At 40.3% G+C, this 23,953-nt stretch overlaps 1 protein-coding gene across 2 annotated transcripts in view; it reads right to left on the reverse strand.

Annotated features, from left to right (window-relative positions):
- The window catches only part of celsr3 (cadherin, EGF LAG seven-pass G-type receptor 3), a 115,550-nt gene that overhangs the window by 32,030 nt on the left and 59,567 nt on the right, over nucleotides 1-23,953 (reverse strand). For both annotated transcript variants that reach the window (XM_084917802.1, XM_084917800.1), the window contains 11 exons: nucleotides 23,519-23,644; nucleotides 22,339-22,508; nucleotides 21,439-21,624; nucleotides 18,861-18,971; nucleotides 18,541-18,709; nucleotides 7,656-7,797; nucleotides 5,013-5,133; nucleotides 3,130-3,313; nucleotides 1,934-2,035; nucleotides 1,742-1,836; nucleotides 1,181-1,390 (listed from right to left, as the gene is read on the reverse strand). In XM_084917802.1, the coding sequence (XP_084773928.1) occupies nucleotides 1,181-1,390; nucleotides 1,742-1,836; nucleotides 1,934-2,035; nucleotides 3,130-3,313; nucleotides 5,013-5,133; nucleotides 7,656-7,797; nucleotides 18,541-18,709; nucleotides 18,861-18,971; nucleotides 21,439-21,624; nucleotides 22,339-22,508; nucleotides 23,519-23,644 (1,616 nt within the window). The remainder of the gene's footprint in view (nucleotides 1-1,180; nucleotides 1,391-1,741; nucleotides 1,837-1,933; nucleotides 2,036-3,129; nucleotides 3,314-5,012; nucleotides 5,134-7,655; nucleotides 7,798-18,540; nucleotides 18,710-18,860; nucleotides 18,972-21,438; nucleotides 21,625-22,338; nucleotides 22,509-23,518; nucleotides 23,645-23,953) is intronic.

A 23,953-nucleotide genomic window follows, 5' to 3' on the forward strand; every position in this document is an offset into this window, starting at 1 on the left:
AGCGAGCAGTTTGGAAGGCTGAAGCTAGCAGGAGGGGGTCCTGCATTCCTGGATTCTTCAGCCACTTACTCGTGATGTATGGAACAGGAGCAGCTCATTCCTTGTCAGCTGAGTTTGATATATAAGCTTAAATATTTATGGCAAAATAAAACAGAGATGTCTGGTTACCGCCTTTATGTCAGAATGCCAGCAATTTTTAAATTATCGCCTGTCAGCTGGTGCATCCTCAGCTGAAGGCGTCGGCATCAGGTAGATCCTGTCAGTTAATATGCGGAGATGACGCGCTGCAATACTTCATGAGTTACTGTCACCGCATCGCCATAGCAACATTACTTCCAAATTTCTGAGAAAAGACATCTCGTTGTAATATCTAGTCACTGGGTCTGTACCCCATAATAGTAGAGTGTATCAATCATAGCTAGAGTTTTAAATAACAGCAGCTATTTTATGTCCTCTGGGAGATTCTGTGCAGATTTGTAGTTGCTAGCGGCAGGAGTATAGTAACACAAAGTCCACATCATTCCAAATTTTAACTCACAACTTAATGTTTTATTGTAATATTTAATTTTGCACCAAGAGAGCAGATATTATTAATAATTTCGCATCATATTCACGAGGTAATTTAGAGTAGTTAGTTGGACGCTTTCCTTAGTGATCCGCTTGTTAAGTTACACTTAAATCTATTGACATACTGATAAAAGCTGCCAATAAAATGAGATTTAGAAAAACTTTTGATTTTCACACATGAAAACACCCCTTACTTTTACACCTGGATTCTTCCAACAACCTTTCACAGCTTGCACTTCATCTGTATTTTAAACAGTCCTGCTTTTGCTCATTAAATGCAGCATTTTATCAATATACCTAGAAGTTGTCCTTGAACTGCTCATGATGGTGTTCGCTGTATTGTTTGTATCGTCTGTGTGAATGCTGCTTTCCACACTTTTTCCATGACGTCACTTAGATTTAGATCAGAAAGGATGAATCATCAAGAACCAGTAAACAGCCCCTGTTAATGCAAAATGTCTTCCTTTTTTCACAACACCTGCATCCTCATCACATCTCTCCTCCCCAAGTACTGATACATCAGTCTAAAATACACAGACTCAAGCAGAGTGTGTCTTTGTAAAGACTCTAACAGGAGAGTATAAAGGAATTTTCAAAAATATGTCATTTTTACCTCGTTGAAGTACGCGTCCTGGGTGGCGGTAAGTCCGAAGCCACTCTGCTGGGTCTCAAATGTAAGTAGGCGTGACAGCAGCCGCTCAGCTATCTGCAGGTCATTGCCATAGAGCCGGGTGGTAGCCTCGGTTACATCACGGAGCTGGTGGGCAAGCTTCTTCTCCATGATGGTGTTCAGCTCTGTCTCGTTGCGCTCCAGGGAATCGAGCTACACAAACATCCAGACGCAGGAAAAATATTTATTGAATGAATGAAGAGATTTAATGCCAGATGACATATTTGCATGCTTGAGCATTTCAGCTGTCTGTCCAACAGGCAAATCTGTCCTTGAATAATTTTCAGACTGAAGAATTCCTTCAAGACAGGAATTCAACTGGAAATCTCTGAGAAAGCGTTCCTGTTACTGTTAAAAATTAAATAAATAAAAATTAATAAAATTAAAAACTTAATTGAAATATTCCTGCAGGAGAAATTTAGATTTTAGATGTTTAGAACAAACTTTTAATGGAGTTAAAAAGTGAATTAGTTATTGTATTACTGCCATTAGCGGTCTACATACAGCAGCACTGAGCTCCACAAACGGAGGTGAAGTGCAGTTGCAAAGGTCCGGCTCCAACCAGCCTCTCTCCGCATCACAGTGTCTAATGGCAGCACCTGCAAAGAGGAGAAACATGAATTTTTTTTAAATGTCACAATGATTTGGCATGAAAAATCAATGTGTTTGAATGCATTTGTGTTAATGTATACGGACCGACAGAGCCTTTGGGGCAGGGCACCGCGGCAGGCAGGTTGAACTTGGTACGTGGCCACCAGATCCCCTGAGTAATGGTCTTTGGACAACCATCATAAATGACTGCGGGAGAGAGAACACCAATTAAAATCCTTATCAGCTCAACAACCTTTTCCATTTAAAATCATGACAAAATATGACTCATAATGTAAATACATTTTTTTTAAAAAGTTTTTCTTTTGACTTGCGGAGAAGAAAATTAAAATGATTGTGAGAGAATAAAACAGCAGCGTCTCACTAAAAGAAGTAATTACAAGTGGAGACGCTGGAACTGACAAAGCTGCACAGAACAGGGGAAAAAGGGAGAGAGAATCAACTGGAAGCTGTTAAATAGATGATGACTATAATTAACAGTTTCTTTGTGTCTCCGGGCTCAGGCAGAGACTTGACAAACATGACCATTTTTAAAAAGATGGAACAGCGGAGAAACAGGAATCCTGTGATTACACAATGAAAGGTAAATAGGGTAAAAGCTCAGAAGTGGCTCATTATTGTCATTCACATGTCTTTGTCTCTACAGATAATTTAGTCTGAAGGCTTTTGAACCCTTCTTAAAAATGATACACCTTGTTTAAAGTCATCTGGAGTTTGCCACCAGTCTACTGACAGTCCCACAAAAGATACACGGATGATGAAATTGTTTTGACAACTTTTGGGAACTACGACTTCACAGAAAAGGTTTAATACTAAATCCAACTCGGAACAAAAGCAGCTGATTTTTTCATTTACTTGGTTTTTATCAATGGAGCTGTGACAGTGACAAACTTTTAACATAAAGCAGCTTTAAGATCAAATCGTTTTCTACGAGTGATTCCCTCCCTCACACTAATATTGCCTTCAGGCAGTTTTTAGAATTACTGAAGTTTTTTATTTATTTATTTGATTTTTTTCACCCACAAGCGGTGACGCCTCAGATATGATACGGAGCTTCACATCAGCAGATGAATGAATGAATGATGTAGCCCCCTGTTGTGTAAACAGGAGTAATCTCAACAGGCAACAGTGAGATGCAAAAATATGACAATAAACACACACACACAGTTCAGAGCCCCCGCTGGTGCTTGCTTCTTTTTCTTTCTTTCTTTTTTTTAAAGAAAATAAGCTAAAAATAAACAAACACAAATTACAAACTCAGTTGACCTGCTTCTTTTTCTCACCTTCACAGCCTGAGTTTGTGACCTCAGCAAAAGGGTTGTCGCATGAGTTGCACTGGCGACCAATTACGCCAGGCCTGCACTGACACTGTCCTGACTCTGGGTCGCATGCCCGCGAGAAGGACCCCACTGGGTAGCAGTCGCACGGCAGGCAGGTGTCCGAGTTTCGCGGACGGAAGTGGAACTCCTGAATATACACATGGACTGACACATGAGTCTCAACCGTACAAACTATCAGCGTGTTACAATTACATCAGCGTGCATGACTGTGAGATTTATACAGCGAATCAGATGGGGAGCCATGTATAAGAGAGAGTTGAAGAGCATCAATCAATGCATTACAGTTGATGATTTAGTTTGCACAGCTTGAGAATACAGAGGATATTGATGCCTTTGCCTCACACACCACTAGAGATGACGACCCGCCTGGTCTCTAGAAACAATTTGTGGCAAGTGTTGTTACAGCACCAAAACTTTCTTGTGATTGCTTTGATCGCTAGCAGATTGCCAAAGTTGTCTGTTGTCTTCCAAGTCTGGAAGACACTGAATTGTCTGTGTACCATCAAGCGGTAGTGGAACTTGGAAGTAAGAATGTTCACCTTTAAAACAAAAGCTGGCTCTTTACCTCTGAAACCAACACATTTCAAAAGACACAACATTCCCCACTTTCTGTTTGCGTAGCACTCTTCACAGCTTAGCAAGTAGTTGCAGACAAGTTGCAGACATCTTCCCAATAGACTATGATTGGGTCACTCACCAGTCTCCAGGCCTGTGTCACTGCAATTTTAGTAGTTGTTTTCAATGCATCTGCCAGCTACCTGCAACAACCACTTGCATCTGGTTGGGAATTATACATTTTTCCCTAGCAACTGGTGGTTGCCAGGCAGGTTGCCAGCCAGTGTTTAGGCCTATGTGAATGGGACCTAACTCTGCAGTAAGGACAAGAATAATACCAGGTTAGAGGATGATGGTGCAGCATCACCAGTGTATGTAATGTAATTCTGAAGGACTTCCCAAAGTAACTGTTAAAATCTCATTTTAAACCTTACTTTAAGATATCCACTGCAATACTTGCCTTGACATGATTGGCACGTAGGCTAAATGAAAGCATTGTTGTGTTAGCACAACAATGAGAAGAATAAAGTAACTTCAAATTGAATCTAAATTGTTGTTAACTACTTTGTCCGGGGTCAAATCAACATGGTGATCGGCTATAGAGAAAAGGCACCACATTTCCGACACACTCATTGTTTACACCACCTACACACTACTTGCCAGCTGGAATTCAATATAGAGATTGTTCAGTAAAACCTCCCAATTTAACCCTTGGACCCCGATCTGCGATCATGTGTGCTTCATGTAGTCACGAGGTGTGGATTTAGGGGAAATCACACAGATTAAAGATTATCTTCAGGATTAAAGCCAATATAAAACAGGATTCAATATAGCAGCTACAGAGGAGTATATCAATACGCGTGTATTTACGGATCGGAAATTTCAATATCTATGGATGATCAACATATCGTGGTTGCTGTTATATATACATCTGGATAGCCTATCAACCTGAGAGGCGTTTACTGGGTGGTCTGCAGATGATCAATTTGCTAATTAGGTATTTTTAATCTAAACAGCATAAATTTTAAACATGACAATTTTAAATATTTGGTTCCATAGCAAAATGTGTTGTAATGACTTTTTGAGCAGCTCCAGGATTTAAGTAATACAACAACTACCCATCCATTCATCTAATTTCTTAACACCTTATCCAGCTTAGGGACTATGGGAGGAATATCCAGAGGAAACCGACACACCCAGAGGGAAAAAAAAGTATTTCTACTACCTTTCACAACATCGTTGTATGTACTTTGTGTGTTTCTCCTGGTTACCTTGCACTGACACTGTCCGCTGGTCTTATTACAGTCAGGATCGAAGCCTTTATTGGTGTCACAGTGGCACGGTCCACAGGTTGGAGATCCCCACCAACCCCTGGGACACTGATGATCAATCCTACATGCACACAGAGACACAGAGTCATTAACACAAGATAGATCAGATAAAAGAGAAAAACACCAACTGAGCAACACAGCCTGTCAAAAACTTTTAATCACTCTTCAAAGGATTCAACATTCCCTCTGATTTCCAAATAATTGGTGGGAACAAAGAGATGAAAGAAACAAGTATGAAATGAAGGAAGCAAAGGTATGGATCGAACTGGGAGGAAATATTAATACTGACATGTGGAGGTAGATGTACAAACAAAGAACTTGCACTTTTGCTGAGACACAGAAACAAGATATGATTATACACAATATATCGATTAACTTTTAACAATAAGGTTTACAAGGTGCATTAGACTTCCTACATAGCCACAAACTTTAAATGTTTCTTATTGCTGGCACAGCCACACTTTGAACAGTCGCATATTAAACAGGAAAGCCTCCTTCACCCATTTAAAACATTTATTAAGCTCACCGATTCGTTTTAAAACCTGTTTTCTCAAACTACTAAACTGCCACTGAATTTCAACTCCATAAAAATAACTTTTTTTTATGTTCACTACACTTCTCATTTGCTCACATCTCAGCTAATGTGCTTTCCTCCTAGACTCTAATGTCTTGCGTCTAATAGTTCACTGAGGAGATGAGTGCTTCTTGCAGTTAATGCAGACTGTTGTGCACATCTCTTAATTGCACCTTGTGGAAAGTCTCGGAGAGCAAAATTCAGATGTGAGTGATTTGTAACTGAATATCAGGGTTGACTCTCCCTGTTGTGTATTTTTGGCAGCTTAAATGCAAAATACTTTGTCTGATCATAACTCAGGGTGCACAGAAACAAAGACAGGGCCTTAAGCGGAAGCTGCTCCAGCTGTGCTTTGATGAATATATGCCTTGTAGGGGTCTTTCCTAAATGAGAAATGTGTTCAAACTGGCAAGTCATTTAAGATTATTTTTCACGTTTTCTTTAAAACAGCTAAAACTTTTAATTTTTAGATGTTAGTCTGAACTTTTGTTCTATAGGAACTGGCTCATTATTGTGATATGGATATTGGTAAGCTAGGCTCATTCATGACCCGGGAAATACATGTATGCTTTTAACATTATCGATGCATTGTTTTGCAGGGAACCATTACTAACAGACCTAGAGCAGCAAGATTTACTTTTGCAGAAACCTTCATGCAAATAGCTGTCAATCATCACCTAAAGTGACGATGACAGACAGAAGTAGTCCTCTATAAAATATAACAAGCCCACTATGTCATTTCACTCGCTAAAATAAATAGTACTTTAAAGGTACTCTGATGAGGCATAAAAACCTGAACCTTAAAATGATATAAATCAGCAAATCTGCAAATAAAAGAAGCCATAATATAAAATGTCGATCCATTTCTGATGTTATCATCCTTCAGTGCATGGTGGCAACTTAAAAAAAAGGAAAAAGAGGTACTCTCTGTTAGGATGCCTGGGTCGTTGACCCAGGGTTTTTGAATTTATTATATTATTTATCATTTCTAGTCTTTGGTTTCTTAGAGTTCTGTCTTATGGTTTATGTCTTTGTGTTCTCTAGTTGTTCTGTCTCCCCTGTCAGCTGTATCCCCTTGTCAAGTTCCCGTCTCTGTGTTATGTTTCCTGTTTTATTTTGAAGGTCCATGTCTGATGTTAATGTATCTGGTTTTGCTTCCTTTGTCTCGTTAGGCCTGATTTGCCCCAGCTGTGTTTCCCTCCTGTTACCCATTCCCTGATTGCTCCCTCTGTGTATTTAAGCCCTGTGTTTCTCTGTGTCTGTGTTGCGATCTACCCTTATCTTCCTGTGTGTTCTATCTGCGTAAGGTAATTTTGTATTCTCAGTTTTGTTACCCTGTTGAGTTCACGTTCCGTCTCCGAGTGTCTGCACATTGGGTCCTCCTACTACTACTCCTGCCTGCACACAGCCTTCACATAACACTCTCGTGACCACCTATGGTTAATGAGCCATATATGTGTGTGCACGCATATGACTTGTTGCATAATCTATGTAAAATTATTATAAATCCAGTCTTAGTGCTGATTTAATTTTCATACAACTCTCACTGTCTGCCAATCAAATATATGGAAAAACTTTACGATATTTCATTTGCAGGTGAAAATATGTGTCTTTGTGAAAAACACACCAGATCAAAGATGTTCATCTGGGACAAAAGCTCACACAATGAGCAGCTCATGAGATAAATCTTAAGCTGTGTGGATTTCACAGGCAGGAAAGTGGCGTGGGGTCAGGTCAGGGTTACGCTTACTTCACACAGTTTAACATAACCACAGATAACCTCTGAGTGTGTGTGTTTTGACTTGAGACTCCGCTCATCCCACAGTGGATTACATGGAACGCTGGAGATGTGGGGCAACAAGGCTGAACTAAAGCTACCAAGACACGCACATAACTGAACAGAGCTTAAGTGGGCTAGAGACTACAAAGAGTTGTAGTCTGTGTTGGCACCTCGCAGGTAACCCGAAGTTCAAAAGTTACATCAGTTGCGTGGGCGTTTGCCTGTGTACCTGTGCTGGCAGTATTGCCCGTAGTGGTTGTCTCCACAGTCACAAATGTATCCATGGGAAGAGCTGGGCTTCCTGTGGCAGTGAGCCTCATTCTCACATGGATTCAGATGACAGGCGTCAGTGCAGCTTTTCCCATAATAACCTGAGAGACACAAAGAGAGATGTCAAAAACCTTCAGCACAGTAAGAAAACTTGGTTCTTAAATGTTTTTTGTTTTGTTTTGCAGGTTATATTAAATAATATTTTTGATTAAATTCACTGGACATGTGTCTTCCACCTGAGCAAGTGGCACATCCTTTAAACTCTATGGACACAGGGAGGAAGTCAATAAATAGGCTGATTAACGCTCAATTTTATTTACTATAATAACTTATAAGAAAAATTATCAGGAGACTTGTTATGCATATTTAAGTGGGTCTAAGAAAATATCCATTCATCCTACTGCTACCTAAATATTAACACTGAGTATGTCCAAGTTTTATTAATGTTAAAAAGCTGATTTATTTTGGAAACAATCATCTACAGAAAAATAAAGACAACCTTAGTGTGTAAAGAACTTCCCTTCCAAGTAATTTGATGAAATAAAAGCAGAACACAGCAAACGCTGAGATCTTAATATGCAGTATAGCGCTGCGTCTTCCATCTGTGTACCACACATAATAACCTGTCAACTCGCAAGTAAACATCTCAAACATCAAAGAGCGATTATCACAAATGTCATTCTCCTGACGCACTTCGGCTGGGCGAGCCACTGGAAAACATGCCGCAACGGTGCATTGCTACACTGTCAGCCGCTGAAACACTAACACAGCGCTTCTTCCTTTTTTTGTTTTTTTTTTCCGAGTTCAAAACAAGTACAAGAGTAGCATCAAGAAAACATTCCACTTGCTATACGGCAATATATATGCACGTCAGGTGTGGAGGAACCAAGACATGTTGATGGGAAGTAGGCTACTGGAACAAAGCATCCATGGACAACGGCTGATAATATAGAACTGATGCAGAGATGCTATTATGTATCACATATGCCGACCCAATGAGAGGGTATATGCCACACATGTGAGAACTATGGATGAGCAGAAAGCCAACATCCAAACTCACCAAGAAGTACCTGGTAATAACCACACGTGTCACCATCAAATGCAAAATATATCACTGTTCACACTGCTGTTCTGCACAGGCGTCAGTCCTGTAAGCCTGCTCATCACTAAGACTGGATACAGATATAAATTCAGGACTGGAGTGAGCATCAGTCACCTCACACTCACCAATCCTCCTCATCAGGATCGATAGCGAGGACATCAGGATGCCATTTAGCCTGGATAAGTGGGTATATTTTGGTAATTCTGGCCAAATGGTAAAAAAGAGAGAGAAGATTACCTGGACTGAAGGGGTGGAGCCACCAGAAGGAGGAATAGCAGATATATGGGACAGCTACAAGTACCTGAGTATCCCACAATCCAAGGGGAACCATGATAAAGATGCACAAAGGTCAGCCACAAATACTTCCAGAAGATAAGACGGTTTTAAAAAGCCAGCTGAATGGTAGGAATAAGATCCAAGCCATCAATACATCCTCCCTACTGCTCAGCACATACCCCACTGTAGTACCAAGCTGGCCACAGGAGGAGAGAGATGCCACTGATGTGAAGAAACAAAAACTCCTCACAACCGGAAGTCCAGCACCCTGAGGCTCTATGAGCACTGCAAATGGTGAGGGCGAGGATTAGTGAGTGTCAGAGGCACAATCCAGAATGAAACATGGAGCATCTGTGAATATATCAGGCGCCCAAGAAGAGCTGCTCCAAGAACGCCTCAGGCAGCTGAAGACAGACGGTGAGGAACAGAAAGAGGAGCAATCTACACGACCAAGACCCTGAATGGGATGAACCACTGACAAATAGAGGAAGTGGCTGACATCAAGAAATCTTACCAGTGGCCAGAAAAGAACTGCTAAAAGGACAGCACAGAGGCTCTGATCACGGCAGCACAAGAACAGGCCCCAAGCACCAGACGCATAGAGGCAGGAGTCTACCAAAGCAGATAGGACCTGCAGACTGTACTACTTAGTAGCAGGATATTTACTGTATGTGGACCTTGCGTGCGCACTGAGGCACAACCAAGCAGCTGAGATAGCGTACAGGAACATCTGTGCCACTTATGGACAACAAGTCACGTGCAGAAAAACTAGAAGCAATATAATGTCACTGGAAAAGAAAGTGTAAATGTCTCTTTTTCATAACAGCACAGAAATGTGCTACATAAAAAGCAAAGACAGTACACTTCAACACAGCTGAACAAGCCACTTCAACAACACACGCGCACACTCCCAAGGTATACTTGTGTGCAGCATGAGGAACGAAGCCATCATACACTTCAATGCAATCCTGAGACACTCCACACAAACACACCCGCCTCTTATATGGTAATACAGGCCAGCACATAAAAACCCCTCTTTAATCTAATGACTAAAGCTGAGCGCTTTATGCATATTTTGCAGTGTATTGAGCACAAATAGTGAAGGCCTCTCACCTAGACCTCCTTTTAAATTAAAAAGAGCATAATTGTGCTATTTAGTCATTAGGGAGCCTTTTTTTTAATAGGGGGACTTAAATATTACAGGACAACTCAATGACAAAAAAATCTACACTCACGTGAAGCCAGAAATAAAAGCAATGAATTTAAAATAAAACATTCCACAGACTCAAATGAATAATAAAAATAAAACTAAGATTTGCCTGTAATAATTAATAATGAATCCAACTGATACAGCTGGGTTTTTCCTTCTCAGGGGATTCTCGTCTTCAACTGTGGAGCCACAGAAAAATCTGCCAATATTTTATTATTTGAGGTTTCATTTACTTAACATATATTTTTGTTTAGCAAGGTTGTGGTTATCAAATAGACAGAAATAACATGTAAATGCCTGGATTTCTATCTAATGAGGTAGCACAGACTCATGCCTTTATTGTTTGTGGACCTATCGTGCATTTGTTTATGGCTGCCGTGGGAATTAAAGGTCTTTGCTACATTAGGCATGTTAATTACTAATAAACACAACGTGAAGCCGAGGTTGTCATAAACCAAGGTTTTAGAAAATCTAAATTCTTACCTGACAGCATTAGAGAGTCAAACAATTTGTCCTCACCAATCAGTCATGATTGATTGCTTGTACAACACAAACACAGACAACTTGTTTTCATCATATTTTATCCAGAGCTCCAGACCGATCAACAAATCTCTGCTTTCACCTCGTGTCTTAAGCCAGCTTGGCTTTCAGGCCCTCTTTTTAATTTACTGGCACAGAACAGAAGGACGTCTCTGCAGATCGAAGTGTGACTGGCTGATGCGTGCGTGCAGCTTGTTGAGGTCTGCATTCCTCTCAGCGAAGCAGACAAACATGTGCAAGGTCTGCTTTCACTTGTCCGTCTAAAGAAAATACAGAAGGCGCTTTGCTTTCAAGCCTGTGGCCTTGGCTTCTGCTAGTACTCAGTATTCACTTACACCAGCATTCAAATGAATCCTTTTTCAGTAATTGCATGGCCTTCTAACTTTTTCTGCTCTCTGTACATAATCAAACCCAAACATGCTATATAATTTTAAAAAAAACAGACACTAACCCAGCTTCATCTCCAAACTTCACACAGTGAAGCTAATTGGAGCCATTGTTCAGTTTCCAATTATTCATCTCACAATTTCTTCTAACAACAAATGCACAAAAACATTGTGCCTATTTTCTGTCTTCTCCACCTTTATTTTTATTGTTCTCTACATCTGTTGCTTTCTCTTGAACACACACACACATTCACACATAGGTACACACACGCGTACACTCTTCTATCAGCACTATACATCTTTACAGTTTCACCATGGCAACAGAAAAAAGGGAGACGACAACGGCCTTGGCTGTTTTCAGACACGTATAATGACACTGGCCTTCTCGACACAACACGAGAGCGAGAGAGAGGCTCGAGCCTGAAGAACAAAGAGTGGCGTGCATGCGTTTTTCATCTTTCGCAGTCAGGGTGCAGGAGTTTGTTTGAAAAGTTGTGCTTCTCGAGCGCTACACACATTCAGCGTGACTCACAGCTTCGCGTCTGACTTTCCTGTAACACAACATCAGCTTGACTTCTCCACATGACTACAATCAGGAAAGACCAATGAGTCATCTGTTCACTGAACCGTCCATTCATCCTCTGTGTATCCAACTGTCTTCTCTGACACTGGAAAGATTGTGCGTGTCGAAATTTCCCAAACAAAATGCTCACACTGAGCGCCGAGTTCAGTAACTATGTGACAACGGCGGCTCACGATGAAAGAAAGAAAGCACTCGTTCAAATATGCACTGAACTTTTAGTTTGGTTTGTGCATCGCTGTTTTAGTTACATGTTTTAGCAGGAATTTTCTGTGCAAAGGCAACCCACTGTGCCCTGCTGCATAGCATCAAGAGGTTGACAAGCAAACACGACTGAAACCCCAGTGTCGTCTCTCTGATACAAACTGGTCGTGGAACAATGGCAAAAACTGAACCGGAGCCAGGCAGATGTCAGCGACGTTTCCATAGAGATCACGTGATACTGTGTCTTTGAACGTGAGAGATATAGATCAGTTCATAACAAGGAATATCTTTTTGGGTTTTTTTTTGTAATACACAGATGAGTATTACAACACAGTTAAGCTGCCGTTTTATACATTTAAGTTCTGTTTCATTCGCTGCATGGTGAACTGAATGAATCAGACTCTTACAGTTATCCTTACTCTGGTCATGATGTTACCATCATAAACTCGGGATCAATCAAACGACAAGTCAATTAGTTCAGTCATTTCAGTTGTGGACCCAAAAGCATGAAGCTGTGTGTGAGAGTTTGATTCACTGCTAATGAGTTTGTCTCTTTTCAAGAAACTTTTTAATTTTGTTGTATTCTACTCTTTGTCTCTTTACTGATTAAAAACAAAACAGACTCTCTCTACTCTAATTCAGACATACAGAAGGAATAAACCTCCTTCTGTATGTCTGACCTCCAACTGGCATCACCGCGACCTCCACCATCTTACTCAAACTTTCATTTGAGTATGTATTTTTTAACCATGATTAGACATCTAGAGAAGATCTCCACCCGATAGTTTTTCAATGTAGAAATATTTGCTGGGTAAAAGAAAGCATCAAGAGGAGGCCATGAACACCACACACTGACGTATGGCCAACCCTCTAGCTACCCCACAAAAATCAATGAAAAGTTGTTAAAGTCATTAATTTCTCCTTTTCTATCAGAGCTTTCTGCAGAACCCTTTCACCATGCTATTGTTCCCACAAAAACACATTTTAACAGTGACATCAACTATTTGACTTGACTTTCTTGAGAGCTTCATCGACTAATTAACACTAATGACGAAATATTCCAGCCATCAGTGTTTTCACATCATCTGAAAGTGTTACAAATCTAACTTCCTGCTCTTTCTTTTGATGCATTAACGTGTTGACGCTGCGCAGCCCCACGCACAGGGCGATCCGCGCTAACTCGCTAACAGAGATTTTTCGGTTATGGCGTTAACGTCATTTTAACAAGATTAACGCTGACAGCACTAGTTATAAGTTATCAAAGTGCCTATAGTGATTTGCTGTAGGCCTAAGACCTGAAGGATCACTTCCTATGTTATCTTTATGCACCATGCAAGTAATGGTCTCAGCCCGATCAACTTCATAAAAATGTTCTGGCTCTGCTGCTGAAGCAAATACTTTGCTGCAGATGTTGCTGCTGATTTGGAGATTTGGAGTCAGAGTTAATGTAGTAAAGCTATTTTAAAGTGCTTTTACTTGTGACATTGTATCCCCTGCAGACATTACTCAGTGTCATGATGTTATTACACACTTTATACCTCCAAGCTGCAATCATTTCAGAGATATTTTTGATTAAAGAAGTACACACTACACAGTACTTGCAGTGCACCATTCATATAGTCATATAACAGTGGTCTACCTGTATGTTTTTTATTTTGATATCACATCTGATCAATAAATGACACTTCCAGTTGAGGAGTCATTTGTCACAGAGTGCAACTTTACCCTGATTCAGCACCCTGAGGATCTGGCATCTACTATAGGTTAGAGCACAGGAAACTGCAACTCGAAGCTCATACATCTCCACCACTTTTCCCAGAGGCACGGAGTTTAATACACTGCAGCTGCACACCACACCCAAACCAACAATGCCCTTCCCCCGTCAAACTCCATTTAAAGAAATATTTATTTGGCACTTGTTTAACTAACACCTCTAACACCTTGACAAAAGGCAAAAACACTGATGAATTACTCTCTACTGCAGTAAAAGCAGTTACAAGAGTTCTCGTTCTCCAATTGTGTTTTCTGCATATGATCGTGTGGGCTTCTAAACAGTCCAAGAACTCAAATGGACATAAATCAACATGGATGCAATTTTTCATATTAGATCTCATTTTTCACAGCGGCCAATTAGTCTGAAGCAGCTAGCAGCAACACGCACATAGTCATACTTGCTGTATGCTTTCTCACAAACACACGCACACACAGACAGTGAGGAGACGAGAAGGCAGATATCTCCTTGCTTCGTCATGCAGAACCTTGTTTCAGTGTGTGTGTGTGTGTTTCTTCTAGGAGGCCTTTTGCAGGTCAGATGCGCTGTCAGTTACACGAGACCCATTAAGCTAACTTCAGCACCAGGGCAAAACACACAAACACACACATGAAAGGGAATTATTCAGAGTGCGCATCTACTTCTTTCTCCCTCTGCCGTTATTAAACTTTGATTTGTCTCTAAGCAGCATTCATTCTATAACAGTGTCAATTTTTAATGCTCATTGTGCTGATGAAATGTAATGATAATGAAAGCGCATGTGTGTACAGTAAATAAGTGCACGCATATGAAGTTTGTGGAAACGCTGTGTGTGTGTGTGTGTGTGTGTGTGTGTGTGTGTGTGTGTGTGTGTGTGTGTGTGTGTGTGTGTGTGTGGTTGAGTCTCGGTGTGAAGGCATCTGTGTGAGTGTGCCAAGTCTGAGTGTATGCTCCAAGTTAATAAGTCAAGGTGTTAGCATTAGCTTGCGGGCTGGTGCAGGATGCTACAGGGATAGCAGTGCCTCACTGCTTCCTCTACCATGCTGTCAAGGCCTGAGGCTGTCTTACTATATCCTCCACATAGTCAAACTGACTCCTCTTTCACTCCCTCAAGCATCATGAGCATTTTCATCACTTTTTCTTTCCTGGATAACTTTTCATCACCTACTTCTGCCTTCTAAAAGTAGCTGCTGTGGTAGCAGTCTATGCAGAAGACTTTGGAGTGTTACACCTGATGCTCTTTCCTGTATTTTTTTTTCACAGACGTGGGAGGGTGTAAGCTGCTATGTTCATTTATTTATTTCTTCTTGTGTGCTGAGGTAGTCTGACCTAGCAATCAGGCATCTTCGGCTAAAAAGCACGACATACTACCAATCTCATGAATCTCATTTCAAGCCTGCTGCTTTTCCTTACAAAGCAAAATCAGTCTGCTATGTGACAACTGTGACCCATTTTGCTTGTCTGTTTTTAAAGAGTGGAATGGCAACCTAATCACATCCTATACTTCTACAGAACAGCACTGTTAGCGCTGCATTATAACAAGAAAGTCCTGGGTTTGAATCTGCTGGTCTGTTGGGGTCTTTCTGTGTTGAGACTGAATGAAACCCCTTTGGCTGCTTGTGTCCTCTCCATGTGATTCAAAACTGGCTGATTGATGTCCATCTCTCTAATTTAGGCCTGTGACAAACTGGCAATCTGTTGCAGGGTCTCCCCAAACCCAAACTGCATGAAGCCCCAGTCTCATAGACCTAGAAATTCAACAACCATATGGCAACCACCAGTCAAAGGGGAAAAATGGTAATTCTCTGACCTGTAGTTGAGTGATTGCTGTGATTGTGATTGTCTCTGTGAAATTTGCAAACTCTCCATCATTCAGAGAATGTTTGTCTTAAGTGAAAATAGTGCCGTTCGTGCAACTTTTACTTGCTGAAGGCGAATGTTTCCCATTCTCTGTGTTGCACTTTTCCCAAGTTTCACTACAGCTGAAAGGGTTAAAGGTGAATGTTTGCAGACAAGATGGCACTTTTCATACATACTATGGGTCCCTATGGGAATCTGCTAGCAACCAAAGTGATCACATGGAGGGTTTTGAGGCACCACTCTCTTTGTGACCAATTTCAACTGGTGCTAGAGGTTGCAGCAATCGCTTGCAACCTTTAACAACCACTTGCAAACTAGTCAAGGAATCCCTGGGGGGATTTTTCATTAAAAAAAATGCTTTAAACTTTGTTTTCTTATTGTCAGGCTTTGAGCACATTTTTTTTCTATAAAGAGAGAAAGGTGCCCATCCAGACGTTTCATCATTGGATCTACTGGCATTGACCCGTATGTGGAACCAGCCTCAAATAGAAACTTATTGAACTTGAGTTTTTTTGCATTTCAGTCTCAGCTTCACGTCTCAGCCTTAGAGGATGCTGCCTGATTATAATTTACTGTTTCTGTCGCTGGTGTTTGTTTACATTACAAAAGTTCTTCCTAATCTTAAAGAAATATTTGAGTTTTATGAAAAAAATGAAGAGAATAGTTTTTTCTACATGTACAGAAAAAATCTGAAGAAATATTGAGGCAGATTTGAAGGAAGGTGACTAATCTCAAAACGTGGATAGGCAACTTTTGTCTTTCTTCTGGTTTTCTCTTTAATGGTTCTTTTTCTGCTAACTTGCCAGCCAGTCTTTTGTATCCTCACCCCTTTACCCATAATATAAATAATCTCTCTTAATTGCCTCCCGTTCAGCTGGCCTTACATGTTACATCAATACTTTTAGAGCTGAAGAGCTTCTGTTGCATGCACTGCTGCTAACTGCTAGCTCCAAATAAATATCAAATATCACTCCTTACGCTGTTCTTCTTTCTTGCTTCTCTCTCATGTGTGCAGCTGTCATGTTAATTTTCTCTCAACTCTAAGTTCATCCCTGTGTACGTATATTCCCAGACGTGTCACTAGTCTTTTCAGGCTGTTTGATTTGACTTTCTCGTGCCCTCTTTTTTTCCCCTTCCTTCCTCCAAACTTTGTGTTTTTCATTTTTTTACACTATTTCTGTCACCCGCCTTTTTCTGTTCATTAATCATTAATATTTTCACTCCCTTTGTTCCTCCTCTGCATTTTTCATCTTTCAATTGTTTTTTTTCCTCCCTGCATCTCTCTATACAGTATACACTTTCCTTACTCTCTCCTCTGTCTCTTTACTTCTCCACCCCTCTCCTTCTCTTTTAATCATATTCTTTTCCTCCACATTAATTCCACCTCATTATATTCACCTTACTAAGGAGCTTTTGGAAGTTAGCCTGCAGTCGGCCTCTTTCTCTTGGTCTCAGGTGGATGGGGACTCATTATGCAAACCCAAATATCAGTTTAACCCAGTTACAGCACTGGGAGACACCTATGCATATGGACACATTATAATTACTCCCCTTTTTTGTTGTTTCTCAGTAAGCCGGCTTCTTTAACCTTTTACTCTCAAACCTCAGCTATTTTACATTGAATGTCTACAATGGTCAAAACTTTAGACCATTTTGCCTGGCTCGGAGGCTAGCGCACAACAATGGGAAATAGTTTTTGGTGTGTTACATTTTGTCTGTTAATCTATTCATTTTACAATATTCACATCACATCAATCCTTTTTAGCATTTTTGTAGTTGTTTTTACTATTACTATTAGTTTCACCTGTAGTGAAAAAGTTAGCAGTGATGTTGTGTCTTCACATTTAATAAGAGATTTGTTAAATGTGCTGATCTTTGTTTTAGGTGTTACAAATTCACATATTTCTGTGAACATGTTGCATTATTTTGTAGCTGTAAGACCGAGGGTGGAAAAAAAATGCATACTACATTTACCAGATGTTGGTTAAGGCAGGAGACGGGACAAAGATGGTGAAGCAATCTTAAATCTTTTTATTTATTTATTTATTTTATTGTATTTTTTTTTTTTGGGGGGGGGGGGGGGGGGGGGGGTCATTTAGGGGTGGGAGGAGCATTATGTCACAAAATTATCTGACTGTACAAAGAACTGCAGTCACTCTCATACAGATTGCCAAGACATCTGCAATCAGTCTAAGTCTGTCTGAACTGAGGAGTGCAACTTGTCTGCAACACATCTCTTTGCATTATAGGACTCAATTTAGCTGGTTGCTAACCGGCTCTACTTACATCCTTATATAAAAGCAAGGTTGCCAAGTGTCTATATAATTTTTCAGTTAAATCATCTTTTTTGTAGCAATTATGTCACCATTTGTGGAGGAATTTCTGAATTTCTATTTCAAATCTATGGCTGGTTCTGGCTGGACTCTGAATGTGAGTAGTGAATTTATGTACATGTGGACAGTAACAGCTTTGCAACAGGTGGAAACAGACTTGTGATTTTTCATGATTTATCGGTTAACTGTTGTGTCATCACAAACAGATTATAAGTAATTGCCAAACCTCATGTCGTTTTATCGCTGTCTTGACGTACCAAAATTACTTTGAACAGTCACATTTCACTTGTGCCACGGTCTCCAGTAACTGTTTCCTTAGTGTGACGCTAGCATGAAAACGACACACTAACATTTATATTAAATAAATTTTTTTTACAAACCTACAACATTCGTACATGCGCGTTCATCAAGCCAATAATGGCACAGTTTTACATCACAAGTCAAAATATTAGTAATTTTTTCCTGAACAAAAAGGTTGTTTTTAAAAATGGCTAATAACTCGAGACCCCCATCATACTGCATGTTAGTTTACATCTGTAAATAGACGTCTCTATACTTCGCTTCAAGCTCAACTGCAAAGCCCACACCATCTGCTTCACTCACCGGGTTCACATAGACAGGTGTGCCTCTCCCATTGGTCGGAACAACGGCTATGAGCTGGACAGGGAGACGAGAGGCAGGGATTACCGACACTGCAGCCAGTTTCCACTTTGACAGCTCTAGAGGGGCGGGGCAGAGCGGGGGCGTCCGGTCTCACGCCCAATCGAACGCCCTGTAGGAAGAGAAAGTGAGGGTCACGTTACCTCGACACAACACACAAAAACAATAGCAGCTGTATTAGCGTATTTACCGACCTATCCCAGAGTCATTTTTTACTTTTATTTTTTATCTTCACTGTATGAGTTAAAAACTCCATCCTTTACCTGTATGCATCCTCTTATCCCGTTCTGAACCTCCCCAGAGCCCAGCACTCCTCCAACATGCAGATGTTTCACCTTCAAACCATGAATCTCATTTCCCACTATCACTGTTCCCTAATGGGGGGAACAGATGGAGACAGGAAAGGAAAAGAATATGATTATTAATAGCAGCAAACACACTCAGCTATGAAGAGTAAAAAAAATAGTTACAAGCAAGTGACCATCAGTAAAAACGTAATTAAAAAGATGTTTCTGTTATGAGTTTACATCAAAATGAACTGAAAAAGATACGATTTTTTTTCCTGGAAGGATTATTGATTTCCAGAAACCGCTATATTTTTATTTACCGATATATCAGCGAGCAGCGCCAGGTTATTATGATGCTTGTGTCAGTCAAATAGAAGGGGAGGTGGAGAGGAGCGTGAAAAGGATTCGGCTGAATGATTGGCTTCATTAAACAGAAGAAAACCATAATATGCAATCAATGCAGAGAAGGTCAATGCTCAAGTGATAACTCCAGCAGAATTGTGAAGAAATGTTGACAGGCAACTTGGCTTGCGAGGATCATGAAAGCAAAATCAATGAGCCGCATTCATCACCGTTTCAGCAGCAGTAGAAGATGCTAAAATGGAAGCTGAGATATGTCTGATAACAGCGGCACATGTGCAAAAACCCCTTTCAAAATCAACTGCCGTTTAATTGTTTAATAATTTTGTATTTGAAATGTTTTTCTGCACCATTTGCTCAGTGTGCTACTTGATGCACTTTGGAGAATAGCCTGGTGAACTACAATGAACAGATGAAAGACATAACACGCTGGCAGACGATTTGGGAATAGCACGACATAAAAACACGACAAAGGCTGTTTGTGTTTGCTTAAACCGAGCCAAAGATGATTATAATACGGACAGTGGTTGTGCACGTGCTTCTCTGCGTTCATGTCACTGCCACATATATACAGGCGCATACATCATACGAGCGCATGCACGCAAACAAACATCGCACAGTACAATCTGACATAATAATCCACCGGAGATTAGTGAAACGAGGATTAGAAGCCCACATCTTGGGGAGTCTGACGCTCTGCAGGATTATAGAAAAACCTGTATATGTTCTAAACATTTATATGTATGTGCGTATGTGTGTGTGTTTCTTTGAGAAAGGCTTTGTATTTGTTTTAAAAAGGCAGGATGTTGTATAACACTGTCAAGGATTGTTAGGCAAAGAACGGAAGGAGGGAGAAGTAATAATGCAGTAAGAAATAAAAAGATAGGAAGATAACAAGGTTTACTTTTGATGAAATATACTTGAAATGTACTATGAATATACCTTAAGACGTGTGTGAAATACGTTTTTGTATGTTCCAAAGACTTTTTTCATGTCGTGCGAATTATACCCATGGCTCATATGTAAGGTAAATTAAGGAAAATGAACTCTGATATTAGAATCTCAGCTAAAAATTTAACCCTGGAGAACATTGCTTTCAAAAACGCAGACTGCAAGAGTACTTTATTAAGCACCTGTTGACCAAGCACGCCAAAACCTTGCCATTTCCTTTTAGCTGCTATGTATGTCAGTATTTTTAAGATTAGACATAAAAGCTTTTATTTCAATAAAGCTTACAGTTAGGGCTGATTAGGTGACCCTGAACTAGCTCTTTCTCATGTTACAATGAGCTCAGTCTGCTGAAGGACTTTCTGTAACGCGCTGATTATTTCTTCTCCACTGACGTCTTTTTACCCTCCGTGTGTTTATACATCACTGCATATCATTACATGTGTCCTCCGTCACCCTATGTTCTATTTTTTACTTTTCTCTCCAACCCATCCCTCAGCCAATTGCAGCAGATGGCTGCCCTTCCCTGAGCATGGTTTCATCCTGTTGAAAGGGAGTTCTTCCTTCCCACCGTTGCCTAGTGCTGCTTACAAGGGGTCGTCTGATTGGTGGTTTTCACAAAAATTCACCAGCCCAACCTACAATAAACTAATATCTTTCTTAATTTAAGGAATTCATACAATTGGTTATTTATTTATTCATGTTTATCATCCTAAAATACATCCTTCATCGCTTTGGCTCAAAGCAGGAAGTGAGAGAGACGTCTGTACATATGGGGACATTCTGGATTAGAGGAAATTAAATAGGTTTTCTTGCCTCTATTCATATTAAATGCTTTAAAATTTCAATTAAGTACTTCTCTGGTGATTACACCGAATAATATAGCCCATCAAGGAGCTACAGATTTCAAACAGACAGAATAAATGGAGAATTACAACTGGGAAAAAAGAACTGCCTCTTTTAATTTGAACACAGTCAAAAAAAAAAATTTTTAAGCCAAATTAAGCCTTATTGATTTCATAAAGGAGATACGACAAAAAACCTTCTTATTCATTTAAACTATGCTTGCAGGATAAATTTAATATTTAATTTACTTTTTTTTTCAAGCTATTAAAGGACTTTAATTTTCTCCCCTTTAAAAAAAATCGACTGTACTATGTGCCTCTAGTGTAAGTGTGCTCCCTGATAGCTGGACATTAAAGTTGGATTAAAAACGCTTTGAGATTTCGATGATAATTTGCACTACCTGATAGAGTCCAAAGTCCAGCCGCAGTGTGGCGACATAGCGAGTCTCGCGGCCACTGCGAACGTCTCGCAGCTCCAGCTGGAGGTCGTGCCACCGGCCGTCTGCCACTTGAACCTGATCCAACCGCAAACGCACCGGTCTGGTTGAGCCGCGGGTCACCGAAAAGACCAGCTGACCATTAATTACCTGATGAGAGCGAGAAGAATAAATGAATAAATAAAATTCGCAAATCACATTAAAAGAAAAACAAAAAGAAGAAAAAAGAGGGAGAGGGAGAAAAAAACCATCCACTGCTATGACTGTGTGAGTGTGACTGTGTGTAGGAGCGTGAAATCCGACGTCTTGGCTCAGCTTCCACCGAGATTCTGCTAATTTAAAACGCTCTTTGGATTTAGCATCTGAAACTTAACGTATATAAACAAGATCAAATTGTGTTTAAGCCTAAATGCAGTTAAAGCTTTTTGAGTTTCTGGTGATGGTGGAAAGGTTGGTGAAAGGAAGGGCACCATTTATAGATGTACTCACAGTCAGTGTTTCAGAGGGTGAAACATAAAAGGCTCCTTCAACACCAGATATGGATACTTTTAAAGAAATGTGAACTGCTTTCAGACTCCATGGAGCCTGGTGTTATTTAAAAGGGAACAGTAGTCCCAGCTGTAGACTCTTTTATTATTATTAAAATGTAAACCACTGAATTTCCACTAATACTACTTCTTCTTCTTTTGGGTGCTCCCTTTAAAGGTCGTCACAACAGATTATCCCAATCCATCTCAGCCCATCCCTCCTCCGTTACATCAACTCTCTGCAGTTTTATCTTCAACATCCTCAATATATCCACTATCCCTCCTCCGCTAACCATCTCGGCCTTGCCTCTTAAATGTTAAATGTGTTCGTGCCCACCTGGAACACCAGGCTGATATACTGGCCAGCCTGGGCCTGCAGCAAAGTCCCTTCACGGGCTCTGGTTCTGAACACCAGGCCGAGGTACCAGGGTGCGGAGATGGTTACGTCATTCTTCAGGTCCCACCAGAGGGCGCTGTTACCCAGAAAGCGGTGTACGTGTGTCATCACTGAGGCGAAGAGAAAAAAACGAAAATGAAAATTAGTGAAATTTCCGAAACAATTTCCAGATGATGCTGTTGTCCTTATCCGTCAGTCTGCAACATAATTCTTGTGGTTGTTCACTTTAATATTGTGTGTTTTTCATAGCACATGTAGCATCAATGGACTATTGGTTTGGTGGTTTGAAGGACAAACAGACCATGTCTGTTCGGGCATGACGTGATCTTTAATGCATTTCATGCCCAAACAACTTCCTCAGTTGTTTGCTCTCTGTTGTTTAATTACCAATCAAAGGTATAAAAGCTTCCAAAATTAAATGATGAAACATATGTTACACTGCAGTCTCTGAAGTACAAACTAAGTCCCAGAACTTGTGAACATTTGTCACTGAGATCAATAAACACCATGTTTTTTTTCTTTTTTTCCCCTCAAGTGAATCTTGACGCTTTATTTCCCCTTAGAGTTGGACGTCTGTGCTCGCAATCAAGACATGCCAGTAAAAATAAATGAGTAAAACCACCTGGGCTAGTGAATGTCCACTCATGAGAGGGAAATCTCTAAAGGTTCAGTTATACACAGGAAATACAGCCAGATATCCAGTAACAACTGTCTCATGGGCTAAATTTATTCTTAGCTCAGTCTGTTGGACTGTATTTTTCCATCATCAATTCTTCCTTTTTATTTAAGACGGTGCATTCATATTATGCAGGTCAACACTCACTGAGCCACATTAAGTGAAAAGGTGTTATCTGGGGCATTTAAGCTTAGGTAAGCTGTGAACAAATTAATGAAGTGTTAGTATAATTACAGCCAAAAAACAAAGTCCTGTGAAAATCAGTTTTTAAAAATAAAACGTTAAAATCACAGCCACTGCTAGAAAATGCTCGTTCCACCAGCAACTGTCTTGCTACTTACTAATAATTATGCTGAAGTGGCATGATAAAATTAACATTGCTAAAGGTTGCTATTAGTGTAGTTACTGTAGGGCTACAGGATAAGAAAAATCCCGGCCTCTTACCGTGGCTGCAGTCCTTCCCACCATATCCTAGGGGACAGTCACAGGAGAAAGTCTCCCAGCTCACCCTGCAGGTTCCTCCGTTCTGACACGGGTTGGACTTACAAAAGGGATGTTTGGCACTGCAGCCTAGTGGAAGCAGCAGAGATCACTGAAGTTATAAAAATGAATTGCAACATACTGTACATGATAAGTCTTCATGCTGTCAGTGTGAGCTTTATAACATTACCCACACACACAAGCATTTTCAAAATAAAGTTCAACCGATTTTTTGGCTATTTGTTGGTCTGTTGGTATCATAATGACTCCAGGAACGACGAATACCTACAATGACCAATAAATGAGCAAATTAAAAGGTAAATAAGACTGGAGAAACACCCTTCAACCATGTAATGAGTGTTGATGTTACACTGTTTGTCCATCAGAGGGACCTCTACA

This window comes from Perissodus microlepis, chromosome 20, assembly GCF_051167445.1.
Source record: "Perissodus microlepis isolate ML-2025 ecotype Zambia chromosome 20, ASM5116744v1, whole genome shotgun sequence".
In the NCBI taxonomy this organism is placed as follows: Eukaryota; Metazoa; Chordata; class Actinopteri; order Cichliformes; family Cichlidae; genus Perissodus; species Perissodus microlepis.